Source organism: Polyodon spathula, chromosome 20, assembly GCF_017654505.1.
Source record: "Polyodon spathula isolate WHYD16114869_AA chromosome 20, ASM1765450v1, whole genome shotgun sequence".
In the NCBI taxonomy this organism is placed as follows: Eukaryota; Metazoa; Chordata; class Actinopteri; order Acipenseriformes; family Polyodontidae; genus Polyodon; species Polyodon spathula.
In genome coordinates, this window is record NC_054553.1 from 11,147,702 (window position 1) to 11,167,421 (window position 19,720).

The following is a 19,720-nucleotide window of genomic DNA, read 5'->3' on the forward strand; positions in this document are numbered from 1 at the left end:
TCTTTTACAATTGAAATGGTTTCCTTGTTGCATGACTTGAGTCCAACTAATCTTCTGTGTTTAAGAGTATCTAAATTAAGAGTCATTAACAGTAATGTATCTTATGTTCTGCTAAGGTTCTGCATTGTTCTGTGATAATAAGAGATGTTACTTGAAGGACAAAGGGATTTATTTTATCCCAAGCACAAACTCAAATATCGTAAAACAGAAAAAAACGATTGTGAAGGTGTAAGTGTTTTTGTCATGTAGTTTATAAATGTATTTCTACTTATTATAGTGACTTGGTAAGAACAGAAGAGTGAAACAGGAGTTCTTCAAAAGCAGCAATCACTGTTATTTTGCATAAAAGCACAGGAAAAGCAGGTCAGCAATACTTCTCAGCAAGACAGGTTACACAGGTTAATTCTCCAACTCCCCACCCCTGCTAGCACGCTTATACCGCCAATCAGTGGCTGCTATCAGCCCCTGTCTCTTGCCAGTTGCATGTAATGATCCCTTGGTAGGAGTCGGTTTTGGTGCAAGGAGGTTGCACCAACAGTCCAGTATAGGGGAACAGTATCTGCAGCAGGGTCCAGCGTGCAGGAAGCAAAGCTGTTTATTTGTCATAAAAACTAGCTCATCCCAAGCTAGTTGGACGTTATAATAAAATGTTAATAAACAAACTTTTAATTGTTAATTATTGTGTTTTATATATATATATATATATATATATATATATATATATATATATATATATATATATATATATATATATATATATATATAATGTTATGATGCACAAAACTACGACTGATATACTCAGTTTTACTTGTCCCTCAAACAGGACTATATCTGCTACTAACTTTTTCAATACCTATCTTGTTGATATTAGGAACTGGATGTTTAATAACTTTATGTTAAATTCAGACAAAACAGAATTGATGATACTGGGGCCTCAGAGAAAGCATCAAAATACACATTAGATTGATGTTTTATCTGATGGACTCTGTATAGATTTTAGGGCAGAAGTAAAAAACCTAGGTGTTATATTTGATATACAACCTTCTTTTGAAGCACACATTAAAAATGTCAAAAAAATTGCCTTTTTTTCTTTTAAGAAAACTGAGAGGTATTCTTTCCAGGTAAAATGCAAAGAGATCAATGCATGCTTTTATATCCTCTAGGTTTGATTATTGCAATGGTTTTTTCATTGGGCCTAACCACAACTTTTTTTTTCATTTTCAACTTGTACAAAATGCTGCAGCTAGAACTTTAACTAGGGTCAAGAGGCGAGAGCATAGCACCCTGGTGCTGGCATCTTTGCATTGGCTACCAGTTAGTTTTAGAATAGATTTTAAGGTGTTGCTGCTAACTTATAAGGCTTTAAATGGTCTTGCACCTCCATACCTTAAAGATCTTTTGGAACCCTATGTTCCCAATCGCCCGCTCTGATCGTTGGATTCTGGCCTACTGTCTGTACCTATTCAGAAAAAAAAACTTCAGGTGCTAGATTTTTTAGTTATATGGCACCTAAATTATGGAACAACTTGTCCATCACAATTAGAGAAGCCCCTTCAGTCAGTTTCTTCAAGTCTAGACTAAAAACCCATTTCTGTACCCTGGCATTTCCATCCAGATGAGCTGAAACTCTTGCCCCCTATTTTTCCCACTGTTTTTATATATATATATATATATATATATATATATATATATATATATATAGCTCAAAGAGCCAGCTGCCCAACGTTTCGATATGTTGTACATATCTTTCTCAAGGGAGCCTGTATATATATATATATATATATATATATATATATATATATATATATATATATATATATATATATATATCTAGATTTTATAATACAGCTTATATATTCTGTTTTGTTTTTATTCTGTTCTTTTTTTTAAATGCTTACTGTTGTTCAGTAATATGTATTGTTTTTGCCTTTGTAAAACACTTTGTGACGTCCTGTTGCAAAAGAAGCTATATAAAAATAAAATTGAATTGAAGCAGGGGGCAGAGGGTGCTGAGAGAGTGGCAGGGGCAAGGGCATTTGATTTTGATAAAGAATTTGACTTTTTTACCATTATGTTTATATAGTAATTAACACTGTAATTGAGTTCAAAGAGAAAGGGTCCGCTACATCCAGATAGTTAGTTTTTTTTCAGGTGGAGGTGCAGGGACAAAAAATAAGAATAATAATTGATAAAGAACGAACCGCACTGGGCACTAAAAAACAAAAAAAATCCGAAGCACTTAAAAAGTAACAATTAATAAGTTCGTTATTAATTTCATTTATATATATATATAATATATCTATATATATATATATATATATATATATATATATATCCAGGGACCGATTCGGGGCGATTCGCCATGCCACGACAGTCTGGCAAATCCGTTTTCCGGAAGGAGTATATGGTATATGGAATAAATAAATAAATAAATCTTATTTGATCATATAAATTACTAATTGTAGCAACAATATTCTGCTTCCACCGAAAGTCTTTTGCCATCTAGTAAAAAACAAACACACTATAAACTAAATGGACCATATTTGCAAACAATTTACTACACTCTCAAGGTGTTTTTTTCTCCTTTGAGAATTTAAGACTGGAGCAATACCTGTTTATTGGGAGATGGACCTTTAAAAGGTGTTCTGTGACGGCATTGCATTGTGTCTCTCCTATAGGCTGTCCCAAAGTTTGAAAATTCTAAGAGCATCGCCCCTTAACAACTGCATCCTAGCGATACGCTCATAGGGTGGTGAGAAATGACCGTCGGCCAATCAGAGGACTGCGAAGGGAATTGCCTGTTCTTGATGCACTTTTCAAAAAATCTACAGCAGCATAGAGACTACAGCAGTTTCTGATATTCATTAAAACAAGGTTTTAATTTGATTAAGCTTAATATTATTTAATGCACTGAACGAGTACACCTGTCTTATTAATAATTCCATAAAGAATAAGGTGAGGTTTTGTATGATTTGTTTCTATAAAACATAGATACACACCCGCGTTTGTTTTTGCGATCTGTTCGCTGAATTCGAAAGTCTGGGGTTATTGTTTTTCTTCCCAAATCTGTCTGGGAAAAATGGATCCTGTTATTATTACGGTGCTGTAACCAACGTGCTGCTGATTTGCTATTGTGTTGCGTGTTTAGTACCTGTGATAGTGTTTTGTCTACAGTACAGTAGACTCTTTGTTACATGAAGAATAAGCATGTTTGCAGCTTTGTCAGCCTGGGGCCAGTTTCACAAAGCAATGCTTTTGAGTATTTTGGAAATATGTTATCCCATTGCTGTAGCCTTTACTACAACATCTTTCAAAGTAACATGGTTGCTATTTATCCCCACAGCGTTTTGACATCCTTTATTCTTAAAAGGTGGGGGGAAGGAAAACATCAAAAATGCCTGTCTCACGGGGTACAAAGAAAACCAGCAAAATCCCCAAGCTAAGCAGTAAGCCTGGAAGCACGGAGAATGTCCGGTCTGAAAAGGTAGACCTTTTACTATCTGTAGTCCTTAATTCTGCATGCATTCCAGCGCCATAGTTCTACCCCGCAGGACTGATCAGTAGCATGAATTCACTTTGCTTCTAAAATGGCTTAAATGTATTCTGCTTTTCTGTAAGCTAGACAACCTGGCTTTAAGATGTGTTCTATATGGGATCATAAGCTATTGTTCTTTGCTGTTTTTCCCATAAGAACTAATGTTAAACTAGGTTTCTAAGCCACATTTCAAGAATAGTGTTGTAGATGAGCATCTGTCCAGGCATATTGTCAGCTGTCAATTGACACAGTTAGAATTTTGTGGGTATTTAATTTTTCAAACAAACAGTGGGCCAAAGAAAGTCAGCTTAAAGCTGGCAGCTAGATTTGTTGATCAATAAAAACATTTCTAAATGTCATTTGCCCCACCTATGTTTTGTAAGCAAGTAGCTGGGTATTTAATAGATTAAATAGAGGCTTGCCGTATTTCTAGGGGCTCAGCTCAGCTCGCTATGCTAACCTTATTGCTTCCGATACTTGTTCTGCAAGCCTTTCTCCTCCATCTCACCACTGACTCCTTTGCAACTGTATCTCCCTTCTGGGGGTCGGTAGTCCTCCATCACTCTTCCTTGGTTACCTCTGACTGATGTCGGAGTCACACCTCAAAAGAGGGCAGCTTCTATCAGTCCAGAAGGCGAGATCCTGGGCAAACAGTCAGTCATCCCACATTACACTTTACATCTTGAAATGCTTTGCTTCGAGCTTTGAATGATGTTAATGTTTTTAATTGGAGTGATGTGCTTTCACCTTTGTAGGAGAGCATTCAGACCAAGCGATCTCCATCCTCTCCTCAAGGAGCCCCGAAGAAGAGATCTGCATTTGGAGACATTACTAATGTAAGTACTGCTATATGTCTCACATACAGTGTGTGTGTTTAATTAAACAGATCAAAACCAGATTCTGGGAGTAGACAGCTACTTAAACAAGAGTTCCGTGCTGTAAGAGACCACACTTGTGTGAAGTGGCTGCTATTTGTTTTGCATTGGCTCCACTTCAGTGTGTTCTACATGATGCAGAGATGAGCTCAACATCAATTTCTTAACCTCCTCTACCAGTGTTAGACATTCCACTAGTCCTGCTGCCAGTTCTGGGTTTCACAATCTCCTTGTTTAGGTATTGAAATCAGTAGGTGTCAGGGGTTTGAACAATCAGGCCCCTGCCAAATCTGCTCTGAACTGATCACTCTTCAGTAAGTCTTGCCTGAGTCTGTAGGTTGACTCATTCAGCTATAAGGGAAGGAACAATATGCTTAACAACGGTTCCTCAAACTTCTGGCTATTGAATCTTGTAAATAATATACTTGAGTGATGGTAGTTCTGAAATAAAGGACTGGGTGCAGGGCTAGCATGAGTTTCTAACCCTGCACAAACTCCTGGCTCCTGATCATTTCAAAATTTATCATAATAGACTTCATTGAGGGTAGTGTGAGTTTCTAACCTTGCTCTGCTACATAAAACTTGAATGTGGGTGACTGGTTTCCCCACATTAAACATTTCTGCAGGTGGAGGGAGGAAACTGAGTTGTGTCCAAGGGCTGGATACAATCATGGGAGATGGAGTTCTGTATGCAGTTTCCTAATCATGTGTCTTCTTTAAATAGGCCAACAAAATACAAACAGTGCAGCCAAAGCAGAAGGAAGCTGGCAAAACCTTGATTAAGAAGGCACAAAAAAGTACCAATGTCACCACAAACAATCAAACCAATCTAAAGTAAGTTACTGACTCCGCCTCTACATGCATAAATCACACATATTCATACATGCTCATACTGTACATGTAGGTCACGGTGGTTCATTTACTCAAGTCACACTGCTCTAGTCTTGTGTACAGCTCCTGCATGTGGTATACATAACTGACATACACTACCGAACCTGAAATATTATTCTGAAATAATCCATGCCATTATATTGAAATGCATGCTGAAAGCAGTAATGAATTGGAATGTTATTGGTATATTGACATTTAAGTATTTCTTGTGCCAGAATCTTTTGATGTACCCTTGATCTGTAAAACTACAGCTGGTAATCCTGTAGGTTGCTGGCAGTTCAATCTCTTTGGCTGCTGCCTCTTCAATAACCTGTGCACTCTTTAAGGTCAGTGGATAAAATCCCAACTAAAGAGAGCCCCCCTGCTGAGCTGGAGCAGAAGGATGTCCAGAAATCAGAAGAAAAAAAAAACAACTTTCTGTCTGAAGAGAAACCAGTTGAGGTATAAAATAGATTTTTCACATAGACCCACTTCTCATGCATGTGTACACCTGAAAATCACTTAACCTGAGGGTGTCACTAAAAGTGCTTGTGTTCATGCTGTGATTAATGCAACTTTTACATCACTCAAGTGGAAAAATGTCCAGGAGTTCTTTTGTTATGTTATAAAAAGTTAGTGTCCAGATTTATTTTTCATTGTGACGTACTGCATTTGTAAATGGCTGTGTAAAATTATTCTGGTGTAGTGTAATCCTAAATTTTATGTAGACAAATTTTCAAAAGCAGTTTTCCTTGACCCAGGTTTTAACAAAGTGTCTTTATCAATCTTTCTCCCTGCAGATTCCTGCAATTGATGACATTGATAAAGAAAACCTTGAGGATCCTTGTTTGAGTGCAGAATATGCCAAAGATATATTTGATTATCTCAAGAAAAGAGAGGTGGACTAATTTTCATACTTTGGTCGTACTGATGACAACAAATAGCCATCTTTATTATTAAGGCTACCCCTGTACTCCTTATTAAAGCAATCCTATGGTGGTAATTAGACATTCTACATACCTTCAGGTAGGCCATATTTTCCCGGCTGCTTGACTGGACTGGTCCTTCTAGAAAGTGTGAATACTGTTTTTGATGACTGTACTTGTCCCTCAAACCATAGTTCTAGAAATGTTGGGTTGACAAGGTGTTTTGTGTTGTAATTAATCTGTGTGTGTGTTTTCAACAGGAGAAATTTGTCATTCCAAATTACATGGACAAGCAGTCTGACCTGAACAAGGAGATGAGAGCCATCTTGGTGGACTGGATGATCGAAGTTCAGGTGATCTTGCTTTCTTCTGTGTTTTTCTTCATGGTAACTTCAAGGACTGTATGAGTGAATGCTGTTATAGGGAACTTCAGTACAGGTGACTGTTGAACATTTGGGTGCAGCTGGTTTTTATAGCATTACCTGAGCAAGACTCAGTCAAGCACTGTTTTTCACCTGTAATGCTAACATAAGTTGTTAAGTATAAAATAGGTTTGCTACATTTTAAATTTTTTTTTTTTTTTTTTTTTTTACTTAAGCGTGACAAATACAAAAATAAAGTAATCTAGTTTAACTTAGTTTACCTTCGCATACATCTAGAGATGTCAGAAATCCAAATTAATTGTGTAAGCACTTACACACCACACCTCAGGTGTATAGTGAGGCACAGGGCAGGAAATTCACACTGTTAAATAACAGACCTTTTATTTCAGATTCCTTTCCTGACCTGTCTCTCTTTGTCCCCTGTGCATATTATTTTTCCCAGGAGAATTTTGAATTGAATCATGAGACCCTGTACCTTGCTGTGAAGCTGGTGGATCACTTTCTGGCAGAAACAGTGTGCATGAGAGAGACCCTACAGCTGATTGGCTCCTCCGCAATGCTCATTTCCTCCAAATTCGAGGTAAGAGACTTCCTGCTGTCTGGTTAACCCTTCATCTGTGTCAGGTGTGCAACTCGGCATGTTTAAAATGAACAGATCTCATAACTCGAGGTACATATTTTTGGGGAGGGGATTTTTTTTCAATCACAGCTCCTGCTGACTGATTGAGATTTGCGAGAGAGCTGAGGGTGATGTAGAAACGGTGTAACACTTCTAAAGTTATTTGTAGTTTTCATGAAGCTGTGTGTACACACACATTAGGTTCCACCGCTGTATTTGATAACTGCATTCTTTCTAGTATCTTGTTTATTACCTGATACAGTATTGCCATTTTATTATGTTTTCTGTCTTCAGGGAGCAAAAAAAGGTGCGTCTTTCATATACTGTATAGGCTACAACTTGCAGAATAGAGTTGCAGGGGTGTTGAGTGAGATGTAAATGTACCGCTTCTAAAATTGTGTTGTGGGTTTATCTCTGGCCTGCTGCTCAGTATTTCCAAGAGTTCTCGGACGAACTTGCAGGTTTTCACCACAGAGATAACATGGACATAAAGGAGGTAGCTGCTTCTGCATCCAGCACTCAAAGAATATCACGTACATTTGCAGAGCTTTTTGAGACGTTATAGTAATAAAATAATGATTTGAATTGTGTTATTGAGGAGTTTGATAAAACGAGTGATTGGGAGAGTATATACGTCTATAAAGAGGTATGTGAAAAATACAGCGAATGGGGTGAGGTTTGGCTGGAAATGCAGGACTGTCCTTTTGTGATTCAATACCTTTTAAACCTGCTTTATTCTGGAAAAAATATTTAAAACCTTGCGTGTGGAAATAAATTGGACCTGACGCGTCTGACAAGCGATGAATAAATGGACCGCTAAGGGTTAATTTCTGTATCATCCCAGTTGCTACCTCTTAAAACAGACATTGTTTGATCTGCTGTGCTCTACATAGTAGGGGTGTGGTTTGAGCTACGTCACGCGTCAATGCGGTTAAGGCCGGCCCAGGGCCTGCGTTGGGTTCACACATACAGACAGGCCAGCTCTGAGGTGGCATTGCCCTCTTTAGGCCGCATCAAAAAGCTGGTCTAAATTTCATCAGGCCGAGTGCTGCATTTTCATTTTTCGAGCGTTCACACATGAGAAGGCGGCCCTGGGCTGACCAAAACCGCAAGTGTGAATGGGGTGAGTGTTTTTATAATAAAGTTTCCAGCACTGTATTTCACTACTACATTACTTACAGTACCCTGCTTATTACAGCCTACATTATTTAAAAAAAATCTGATTCCAATCTGCAAGTTTTAAAAAGATTTATTTCATATACCATGCAATACTGATGCTTTCTTTTTCTTGTCTTTCTTTTTTATGTACGCATGTTCTCTTTGAGTACTATTGTATTTTTTTCTTTCTATTTTGTACATGTTGTTTCCAAGTACAGCATCATATTTATTAGTTTTAGAATTGTTTGTGGCATTTTAAAGGCATTTACTATTGATGGCATGGTTTAGATTTGTATTTTTGTTTTTAAATAATTAAAATAATGTATATAAGAAATGCTTGGTGCTTATTCAAAACAGGAACAGTTTCAATAACATAAACCAGTTGTGCTTTTGTTAAGTGCATGTATGTTATTGGGGTGCTTGTATAACCCTTTCCCCCTTCTGTGTGCGCTCCATTGCTGCTGAGGAATGGTTAAACAGTAAACTCTACTTGCCAATGCCTTCATCTCCCTATTGGATTCCCCCTTTGCTCCACTGACTTCATTTCACCTGTGCTTATTGTGGTTAGACTGGTGAATTGAGACTCTGCTTTCCTGAAAACAAACAGTAATTGACATTTGAAACAAACAAATATTGCAGTGCAGGTTCAGACCGCTCACAGCATTTCGCGCAATGAATGTTAAGTTGTTGTATCAATACCCATTCCATTTCTGAGTAAATTCACTGCTGGGCTGTTTGTCTTGCAGGAGCGCTGTCCGCCCTGTGTGGATGACTTCATGTACATCTGTGACGATGCGTACAAAAGGGAGGAGCTAATCGCCATGGAAATGAACATTCTGAAAACACTTCACTTTGATATCAGCATTCCCATAGCCTACCGCTTCCTGAGGAGATATGCCAAGGTAGGAAACCACTGCAGAACACTTGGTTGGTCAGTTAAGCCCTTCCAATGCTTCGTCAGCACGCTTATCTGCCTCTCATTAATCACTTTCATTAAGCAGTCGGTCAGCGCTGTAACAGATTGACTCTATTATAACATATAACTGTCTCACGAGTTTTCTGCGTTTGTTTGTTAACTATTGTATATCCTTCCCAAGATGCACCTGGGTTAAAAACAAGAAGCTGCAGTGGTATTAATAGGTGGTCATGTGAAGACATTTTGCACGTACAGCTGAAAGCTTGTTCTTGGCCTCACCTTAACTCCCTACATTAAATTATTGTGTCAGTCTGTTCATAGGGTGCCTCATTTTGTGGCTTACTCTGGGTTTTGTTGTCTCTCCAGTGTGCTCGGGTCTCCATAGAGACACTAACCCTGGCCCGCTATATCTGTGAGTTGACCCTGCAAGAGCTGGACTTTGTTCCTGAGAGAGCCTCCCATCTTGCTGCTGCCTGCCTGCTCCTCACGGTGTCCATGAAGGGGCTTGGAGGCTGGGTGAGTCTGCTGCTGCTCTCTGGGCCTATAAAAAGGTTATCGTTAAGTATGGTATTTGAGTGGCGTGAACTCCTCCATACTAGGGCTGGTAGATTCAATTTAATATCCTGAATGGTTAAACCTTAGAGTTAAATGCCTTTTAAACTTTAACATACTGGGGATGTAGCCATCATGAGAAACCCGCTATAGTGCTGCAGCTTTTTCTGAGGCACTGTAACATTACTGTGTACAAAACTAGGTCATATGATTTTACTGTTTATTTGTATGTATTTATTACATGAATATAAAGAGCAGAACTTTAAGACCTGAAACTAATTGTGAGAAAGGAACCCTTTGTTTTACAGACTTTTTAGAAAGCACACAACCATGTGTGGTTTTTGTTTTCTTTTTGTTTTTTTTAATTAAGAATTTATTTAACATAACACAATTGGACTTCCCTGGGTCGAGAAACACATAATTCAGTGAAGTGGCTGCCTGAGTGTGCTTCTTGCCCGTTTCAGACCCCCACACTGCAGTATTACACAGGATACACTGCTGAAGAGCTGGTGGGCCTGGTCAAGAGGTTAAACCGCCTCATCACCTACCCGGACGACAAGTTGAAGGCTGTCAGAAACAAATACTCTCACAAGTAAGCTACTGATCACTTGTTTTTTTATGTTTTATATAAACCTGATGCTGGCTCTTAAGCTCTGTAGTTGATTTTTGTTATGACTAGAAGTGCAACACAACTAAACTCTGAAGTTAGGATTCAAGTCACAGGGCTAGTCCATATGAAATTGTCCAGCTTTTTGGTGTAATGCAACCCACCCATATATATATATATATATATATATATATATATATATATATATATATATATATATATATATATATATATATAGACACACACACTGACTGGCCAAACAAATTGAGCATGAGAGATGTATGCAACTATTCAGCAGCAACAATGGGAAGTGATGTCTTTTAGAATTGACATGCTCATTTTCAGTGCATGGACACAACAGACTTCAAAATGTATCCCCATTGGTACCCAAGAAATCCTGTTTTAACTCAGACTGTGCCCCTTCCCCTCCATGGAGAACCCTGTGTTGATGCTGTGTGTTTGGTGTTTGTTTCCTGCAGGGTGTTTTTCGAAGTGGCAAAACTGAAGCCCCTCGACATGCTGAAACTGCAAGAAATAATAAGTGAATACGTGGAGAAGTTGCCATAGCAACAAGAGAAAGAAATGTATTATGCAAGAAATGTAAATGTATATAATTTGTAACTATTTATATGGTATGTACCGTTTTTGATGTTCTAAAAAAAAAAAAAATGTAGTTCTAACTTGTGTAACCTTTCTCTTGACTTAAAAACAGTATGACTCAAGGTGACTCAAACTCTTGTTGCTAGGATCATGCTTACTGTGCAGTACTAATGCATGTTCTAGTAAGAACTTCAGGTTGGTACTAGTTTAACACCACGTGCAATCTTACTGGGATTTGTTGTGAGGATGCTTCATCAATGCTTAAGAAAAATAAATAATTCAGCTGTTAATGATTCTAAATAACCAAGCTTTTAACAGATGGAAGCCTGTTTTTCAACAAGAATTTGCCACATGCTTGCATTTTATTCTGGTAATATTGGTCTTTCCACAGTAATATTTTATTATTTTTAGTTCCCTGGTTGCTATAGTGAAAGTCAATTAATTTCATGTAAAACTATGGTCTGCTATTCTGGGTCAGTGGAGTACGTCTGTGAACGTTTTGCGTTGGTGATTGGAGTTTGTGTGTATATATGTGTGCACTAAATGTTTCCTTCTCTGACTGTATCTAGTAAATTGGCAGGAGCATTATACTGTTGACTCTCCAATTGAGTTCACCAATTACAATTGACAATAAGTAGCTATATTGTGGTGTTCTCAGCCAGAGACACTGTCTGCTATTAGTAAAAGTATTTGGTAGGTTTGTTTTATAATCAAATGTATGTTTATTTTATAAAAATGACATTTTGTGAAAAAATTAAATCTATAAAACAAGCTTCCATATTAAATAAGTTATATCTGAGTCTGTGCTGCTGATGTTCACTGTCTCCTCCCGTTGTGTTGCTGTGCAATTCCAAGTGTCCAACTTGCAATGCTTTTACCACAGATTGTTCTTGGAAATATGCTGGATAGCTAAGAAATGGAATTTATGTAATACCAAGTAAGTGACTGAATTGACGGGTCTTAGACAGGATCTGGTGGCTGCTGAAGACTGGCACAAAATTGCGCTCTTGCCTACACCTAGCGGACAGCCACGCTTTCCTACACTTGCCAAGTTTGCCATTAGTATGCTGGCTTTGCCACACAGTACTGCAAAAACACATTTTGTTTTTCTCAGATGAACCTTGTAAAAACAAAAGAAAACAACTGTCTACATACATTCTGGATGGAATTTTGACTATCAAGACTTCAGACCAACGAAGCAAATGATCCACAGTGAAAATGTGTCCATTTATGACCATAAGTAGTCAAGACCTAAAGAAATGTAAGTTCATACAAATAATGTATTTTATAACATATTTCATTCTTTTTTTTTTTTTTTTTTTTTTTTAATTATCAGTTAAAAAAAACAAAACCACTGTATGTCAGTAAAAAGTAAATTGCAAGGTGGGTGACCCTGACCTGCATTCTCCTCACTGTGACTCTCACTGCACACAAAGTGACCTTGCGTTTAGCAGGCGAGACACTGGGGAACCCCTAACCATAAACTGGCACATATAAAGCTGGCTCTGTCAATCAAACACAATAGAAACTTTTTCCAGTACCAGTACAACTTTAATACTCGTTTTTCCTCAATCTCTTCAGCAAAAAATGTTGGTAGACATGTAAACGATCAAGTACAGTAAATGTGCCATCTTGGAGGTATATACACAATGGAATTCAATGAGACCATTTACAAAAAATAAATAAGACCATTAATATTGAAACCGCAACAGCAGATCATTTAAATATAAGTTATCAGTGCACTGTACATATTTCATTGCTTTTGGCTCAGAGACATATCTCACTGGCAATAAAATGAACAAACACAATTACAATTAAGCCAAATTAAGCTACAGTTTCTCAGCCTATTTTTAAATACGTTACCTGATATAACCCACTCAATGCACACATAGAAACGCCAAAAGAAAAACACGACTGTTTCAGGAATCACACAGACAGACTCTACGGTTCTTGTATACTTTAATAGTGTGACTTACTTTTCTGATTCTGCTGTCGTTTTATTGGTCATCAGTCAACTTTCTGATATAAACTTTGAGGCAAATGGGTTTGCTGGTGGAGAAAACGAGCCACGTTTGTTTTGTAGTAGCTTATTTATATATCCTAAACCTCATGGATTGTGTTGGTCTATAATATATTATATATGCGCTTAATACATTCCTCTGCAGTTTTAATATTCTTATTACAATGTGATGGTTATTAAAAACATTTTTTTACTACTGCCCTCGTTTGCAATTTCAGCAAGCCCATCAACTTGCAAAACGCAAGAAAGCTCATTCTCTTAGCAAACGACAGTGAGGAATATTAGACCTCCTAACATCAGGTGCTGTGAAGGAAAACAAGCTCGTGTTCTGGCTATAGATGGAAGAGTTAACTGATTGAAATTCAACGTTTTCACTGGTTTAATCAGCTATGAAGGGCAGTACCACATGTTACAAACAATCTTCATTGGCGGTGGTTAAATACATTTAATCGGTTTCTCCATATTTTTGTATTGTGATTGCAAAGTGTTCCAGGGCAAACAAACTGAAATAAGCCCTGTAATTCCCAAGTATTTTTGTATGGGGAAAAAAAAAACACCCTATCAAACTAGACCCTGTTTCCTTGTGCCAGACACCTAATATATTGCATATGAAGATGTTGACAGTTAAGGCTTGATTGTAAACACAGTATTGTATCTTGTAATATTGAGGTAAATATCTTATTATTCTTATATATTTTTGCAATATTTGAATACATAATTTAGTTTATCAAGATTTAATTTGTGTAATATAATGTTGATTACTCTATGGAAGGACTACGGTAACATTCAGTTGAGGCTTGCAGGTATGGTCTTATTTGCTGAAGATGAGGGTAAGGGATGTAGTCTACTGGATATTAATGATGGGAGGTGAACAATTAAGCCTATACCAAAGACAATGATACTGTGAACCCAAGTAAACTGATTTTCCAAGGGCTATGTCCCAAACAGTAACGCTATTATTAGTGGTGAGCAACAATATGAAAACTGTATATCGATAAAATCAAAGTCTTCCAAAACACACAAATATAATAGCATGATTGCAATATCAAACATATATAGACATTAACATATTTACATAAGAAAAGCAAGTACTTACTTAGTGGTGCTTTGCTTCACTATATCTATTGAGAAAAACAAGGTCTTGTAATATTGTTTTACTATTCCATCATCAGCCACCTCATAACCAGTTTATCTCTCTTCACTGCGCACAGATTTAAGGCAAACCGTAAGTAATTGAACCTTCAGCTGCTCTGGGTGTAAATGCTGACTCACCACACCTCTAACAGTATTAAGTATGGTGTCATGCCAAATTTTGCATTATTTAAATGTGTTAAAAGTACATCTCATTTAAGCACCATCTACTGGATATTTTACATACAGGAACGCAGGGCTGCATCAGAGGAGTTGGATAAAATGGCTGCCCTACAGTGAGCTTGTACTACTTCGAGTTACTTTTTCTCTTTTAATAAAGTGTTCGGTTCATCTAATTACTTACTGCTCTCTGTGGTGTTTGCCTATGAGACTGACGATGATTGGAATGTGTTGGGTTTGTTGTATCTTAATATAACCTAAACTTGATTATACTGCGTTTATTTCTAGCAGCATTAGCAATGAAAAGCTTGCCTCTGTGAGCGTACGTGATTTTTTTTTTTTTAATCCCACGATATCGCGATATGGAAATTATTATCGGTATCGATACATCAAAATATCAATACTGGTGCCCATCACTAGCTATTATGTTTTACCCATACATGTGACACCACTTACCTCCGTTTGGTTTTAAAGTGCAAACAAAAGAATACTTTGAAATGTTTAATATGGTAAGTTGCCCTAGACTGGCGTACCATTGTCAATGAGGCTCAGGTTTAGTATCAAGATCCTGAATACAGCTTAAGCTTTGAACAAAATTGCAATAGGGCCACTATGTACACTACGAGCAAACATCTGACAGGTCACTAAGATTGCACCATTTACCATTCCAATCACTAGGGGAAGCCATGCAGGAAACACAAGACACACTGGAGTACCAGGGCAGCAGCAGCAATAGCATTACTGAAACTCCACACAAGTTCCAAAGCAGACAGTCAAAAACAGCAGCAGCGGCACATACATTCTTCAAGATGTTTATACAGTATCCCTCCACTGAGGAGAAACAAAAGCCCAGACATTTTCACCTCGGGATTCCTGAAAGTCGCTCGCAGTTTCAGTTTGTTCTCTTACAGTCAGTGAGAGACTCTGTCAGGTCTGTAGCTGACGTCATGTTGTTAGACTCTAACGAAGGGTCCTCGCTGCAGGACAGGACAGGAATCGAAGGTGCTGGAAGCCCTTTGGCCTAGTTCCACCCAAACTTCTTTGTGTGGTTATGAGACTACATGCTTGCAAAGAAAAATGTGTGACCATGCCCTTGTTTTGCCATCTTCCTTCCAAGACAAAGAAATGGGCAGGCTTGTGCACGCAACACCAGCCCTCCCAGAAGACGGGCCCTGTAGCAGAGGGGTCTTGAAGCAAACGTGGCCCCTTCCAGGAAGGCTCTGTGGCACTGCTGTCTCTCGTCAGAAGTGGCTGCTCATTTCTTTAATGCCCTGGAGAATCCGCTTCATATGACCCACCTTTTTAATCCCAAGATCCTAAAAAAATAAGAAACAGAATATGTAAATCTTCGTATATTACTAAGAACCACCTGGAGAACCACCCGTCCTAATGATCTCCTACAAATTGGTGTTAGGGATGTTGGGTTTAGCTTAAAACCAACTCAAGCAAGTGCTCCACTATAGTGATGTACCTTTTTTCAACTGTACATAATGCACAAATGGAAAAAGGCTTTTTAAAAACAATATGAAAAACAGAATAGAGCCATATTCAGAAACAGCACAGGTGTTAATGTTCAAGTAAGAATAATCACTCAACGAGATAAACTTGACATACTTAAAAAAAAATTAGAGTGCCCAATTATTTCAACTTCTATTTTTTCCCCCCATCCCGATTATATTCCAATAGGGTCTGCTGTAGTACGATGAGGTAAAACAGACCCTGCTGGTTTTGATATTAGCTCTACTTTATCTGATCCGCCAAATATTAAGGTGATTTACATTTTCTTAATTTAATTCAGTTTCTTACAAAGATTTCACCCCATCCACATGGTATCCAGCACATGCAGAAATATGATAATATGAAGTATAATACCTGGGTCCCAATGCTGTACGCAAGAATAGCAGAACCCAGGTTCACTTCGCTGTCACTCTAAAATGATGATCAGTTTGGCTGCTTTTCACTGAATAAATCCACTTAGAGGTGATGATCTTTAAGTAAGAAGGCAGTAGGAAAGTTCACTGAAAACATCCAAACTGATGAAGGCACTTGCCAAAATGTTTTTTCTACTTAGCTGAATATGGGTTCCCTATCTGTCTATTAAATGTCTAAAATATAGATTTCACAGGTGCAACGGATAACATGTGGATAGGCTGAAGAATTGGTTAAACAGAACAGATGCATTCAAGTTCTAAATCCAGATGATTCCAGTTTAAATCCCAGATCCAGATGGATCAAAGGACTTAGGCTGTCAGAAATATTTCCAGTTTACCAGAACCTCAGAAACAAACTCTAATGATAGCGCAAATTCAATAAATACAGTTACAGACAAAAGTATTGGTACCCTACATTTATGTAATCAATAGAACCCAAAGAGGGCTTTACCATCTGGTAAGCCCTGCATTGTGCCGTTAAACGCCCAAGCCAAAAGCGAGGGGCATTTAACATACGACGGTAAAGCCTTTTTATGAGGATATGTTTTTCTAACTATTTTTTGTGATTTTATTCAGCACTATTTTTTGTTGCTGATGAATACAAAGTTTTCCTCAATATTCCGTGAGTAATGCACCGTGACTGTGTTGTTGTTATGACTGCTGAAAAAGAAATAAAGTTGCTGAAAGTGTCCAGTTGTTTGATTTCTAATTTGTCATTGAAACCAGAGACTAGTTGCTAGTTTTCTTGAATGATCTTATATTAAGTGTAGGGTGCCAATACTTTTTATTACTGTTTCTGCATTCATGGATATTTGGCACCTTTAGTAAAAAAACATAGTTTACCTTTTGGGCTGTCTCTGAGCAACCCTGAATATGGTGGTATTTCTGTAGTGATTTGCAAATTGGTGCAACAAAATTACCAGTGCACATCTAGAGGTCATTTTTATACTGGCTTTATTAAATAAATTCCACTGTGATCAGGCTTGCTTAGAGACAGCCCAAAAGTTAAAATATGTATTTCTTATTTAACATTCCAAATATCCATTCTGCAAAAGAAATACATTATGATTAATAAAACATATGAAAGTTAATAAAGAATAAAGTTTACGTAAATTACACAAAAAGCATTCCTTTAACATAGAAATGAGACAAATGGATTTCCAAACCATACAAACAAAGCAGTGATGTCCATGATCACATGATGCAATGAGAGATCAGCTAACAGACAACACATTCAAAATGAAAAATACTACTACAACAATTCAAAATTTAAAACAAAAATAGCCCCTTATTACCTTGAGGTCCCGTCTTTCCAAAAGAACCAACTCGGACCCCTGGATGTCATGTCGAATAAAAATGTCTTTGTATTCCCCTAAACCCACAGAATCCAACCAAGCTGCCACTTCCTCTGTGCCCCATTTCTTCACTTGCAAAGGAAAGGCAGAAAACGGAAAAACAAAAAACACAAGGCACACATACAAACCAAGAATTGACAGGCAAAGACACAGACTAACAGAGACACAAAGAGGAACGGAGCAGATGACACACGGCACAGTTTTCTGTGACGGGGCTTGCAACAGTACAAGCTCCCTCAGAGGTCTGAAGCTACAAGAATTAAAAGAGCTCACAACAGCTTATACGGGCACCATTGAAGACCATCTGATATGAGCTTCAAGGTGCCCTCTCTGGGTGTTTGGTATATTTTATAATACAGAAATTATCTATCTTGACTAACTAAGCCACAACATGTGTGGAAATACCTCAAACAACTGTATGCCTGCCCTGGGTAAATATAGATGTGTAGAAAGTGTGTAGACGATTTCTAGGACCATGTCTGCTTCTTATCGTTTGCTTATATGATGGCATGTCTGTAGTTTATAGCTATGTTCTCAACAGGAGACAGGAAGCCCTCTGCTATACATGTTATTTCATGAAGCAGGGCTACACTGACAATACTTTTTTTGTATCTTTTTTGTAATTAAAACTACATCAGTAATGAGTTTATCATGGATGTAGACACAATGTTCTCCATGGCTGTAGGGTTTTTTCACATGTTACTAATAGAGAACAGTGCTGTTTGAGGAGCATGAAAGAGTGCTGGTGTGTTGTGATTCTTTTTCTACAAAACTGTTAAACATTCTAGGGGAAAAAATATCCATAGATAATATTCATCTCACCATTTTCAAAGTCTTTTATAAAAGTTTCTTACAGTAAATATGCAGTTAAATATTTGCAGTTTTGCTTTTGCATCTACCATAGTTTCCCATGGTTTGCCACGCTTTTTAATATGCGTTACCATACCACTCTGAGCTTTGCTTGCCTGTGCTTGTATGCTTTGACACTTTTCACTATGGTAAACTTTTATAAAGATGACTTCTCTAAATGTATTTAACTACAGACCTTTTTAACCATCGATAGCCTCAAAAATGTCTTACTTTTAATATACCCTGTGGATATAAATATATATTTTTGTAACTATGGAAAAATGGGGGTTTTATTACAGGTAATCCTGTCATAAGCAATTTAATCTCTTGATTTCCTTTCAATCTAATTTAACTACAATTTGAACAACCAGTGATCTGCTCAATAATTAAAAAACAACACACTAAAATAATTGGTTTCCCGGTTACCATAACATGAAAAGCAAACAAATGAAATCAGTGTATGAATATCCTAGAAGGAATGAAGGCACAGTTAGACTGTGTTAACTTAAAGGAGAGAGGATGTGACCTCCTAAACAGGGGATTATAATTAATGTGATTCCACCCCCCCACCACCCCTGTAAGGTACCTGGAGGGTATTTAAAAAGATCACAATGTCACAAGGTGGGGATGTGTCATTCACAAAATGCACCTCTTAGAGAACAGTTTTGCATCTTGTTTATTCTTATCCCCTCGTCTGGGGCACATTCTGTGTTTAGGAGTTGCTGGTTTAGATCACACATGTTACTGCAATGAAGCATCACAGTCCAGTATGAGTTTGGAGTTCTGTCTTTTGCACATCTAAACTTCTGCCTTCCCATATAATAAACAGAGTTGTAAGTAAAATGATGATCTATCTGTTGATCAGCACAAAAACTGTATACTTTGTTCCCTTGTTCATTCACAATTCCTTCATTTGATTAACTAATACCATGCTGGGATAAGGCCACAACTAGAATTTTTAAGAGCATGTTATAGCTGGAGAATCATACAGTGCTATAAATGATGCATGATTATTAAAATGAGAATCAACCTTATTGGCACCGGTTTCTTAGCCATTAATGATATGATGCTATTCTTGAACTGTACTGCAGCAGCTCATGCATTTTTTGCTACATTACAGCACACGCTCAGTACTTTTGAAATGGGATGTCTAAAGGCAATACAGAACACCCTGCTGCTGCCTCCAGTGTACTGCGTATTGTTGCAATATTCT

The 19,720-nt window shown here is 37.6% G+C and overlaps 2 protein-coding genes across 7 annotated transcripts in view; one reads left to right on the forward strand and one right to left on the reverse strand.

Annotated features, from left to right (window-relative positions):
- Positions 1 to 2,794: 2,794 nt before the first annotated feature.
- On the forward strand, positions 2,795 to 11,775 carry LOC121295342 (G2/mitotic-specific cyclin-B3-like). Of its 2 annotated transcripts, none has more exons than XM_041219841.1 (12): positions 2,795 to 2,955; positions 3,371 to 3,484; positions 4,291 to 4,371; positions 5,135 to 5,244; positions 5,628 to 5,742; positions 6,081 to 6,179; positions 6,467 to 6,559; positions 7,032 to 7,169; positions 9,113 to 9,268; positions 9,649 to 9,798; positions 10,299 to 10,426; positions 10,921 to 11,775. In XM_041219841.1, the coding sequence occupies exons 2-12, from the start codon at positions 3,395 to 3,397 to the stop codon at positions 11,006 to 11,008; spliced, it is 1,248 nt and encodes a 415-aa protein (XP_041075775.1). In that variant the 5' UTR covers positions 2,795 to 2,955; positions 3,371 to 3,394; the 3' UTR covers positions 11,009 to 11,775. The 2 variants fall into 2 exon arrangements, with proteins under 2 accessions (XP_041075775.1, XP_041075774.1); XM_041219840.1 differs by having other exon boundaries at positions 3,344 to 3,484; positions 10,921 to 11,774.
- Positions 11,776 to 14,168: 2,393 nt separating this feature from the next.
- si:dkey-172j4.3 (diacylglycerol kinase eta) overlaps positions 14,169 to 19,720 on the reverse strand; it is a 111,312-nt gene continuing 105,760 nt past the window's right edge. For 4 of the 5 annotated variants that reach the window (XM_041220706.1, XM_041220707.1, XM_041220705.1 and 1 more), the window contains 2 exons: positions 17,599 to 17,729; positions 14,169 to 15,688 (listed from right to left, as the gene is read on the reverse strand). In XM_041220706.1, coding sequence (XP_041076640.1) covers positions 15,614 to 15,688; positions 17,599 to 17,729 — 206 coding nt within the window. In that variant the 3' untranslated portion in view covers positions 14,169 to 15,613. The remainder of the gene's footprint in view (positions 15,689 to 17,598; positions 17,730 to 19,720) is intronic. The other variant, XM_041220709.1, reaches the window with a different exon arrangement.

What these genes read in the sequence shown, in the direction of transcription:
- LOC121295342 (XM_041219841.1), top strand. Translation starts at nt 3,395, where the DNA reads ATGCCTGTCTCACGGGGTACAAAGAAAACCAGCAAAATCCCCAAGCTA. An exon ending in CTGAAGAGAAACCAGTTGAG is followed by an intron (nt 5,743 to 6,080) that starts GTATAAAATAGA and finishes TTCTCCCTGCAG; the next exon opens with ATTCCTGCAATTGATGACAT. An exon ending in TCCTGAGGAGATATGCCAAG is followed by an intron (nt 9,269 to 9,648) that starts GTAGGAAACCAC and finishes TTGTCTCTCCAG; the next exon opens with TGTGCTCGGGTCTCCATAGA.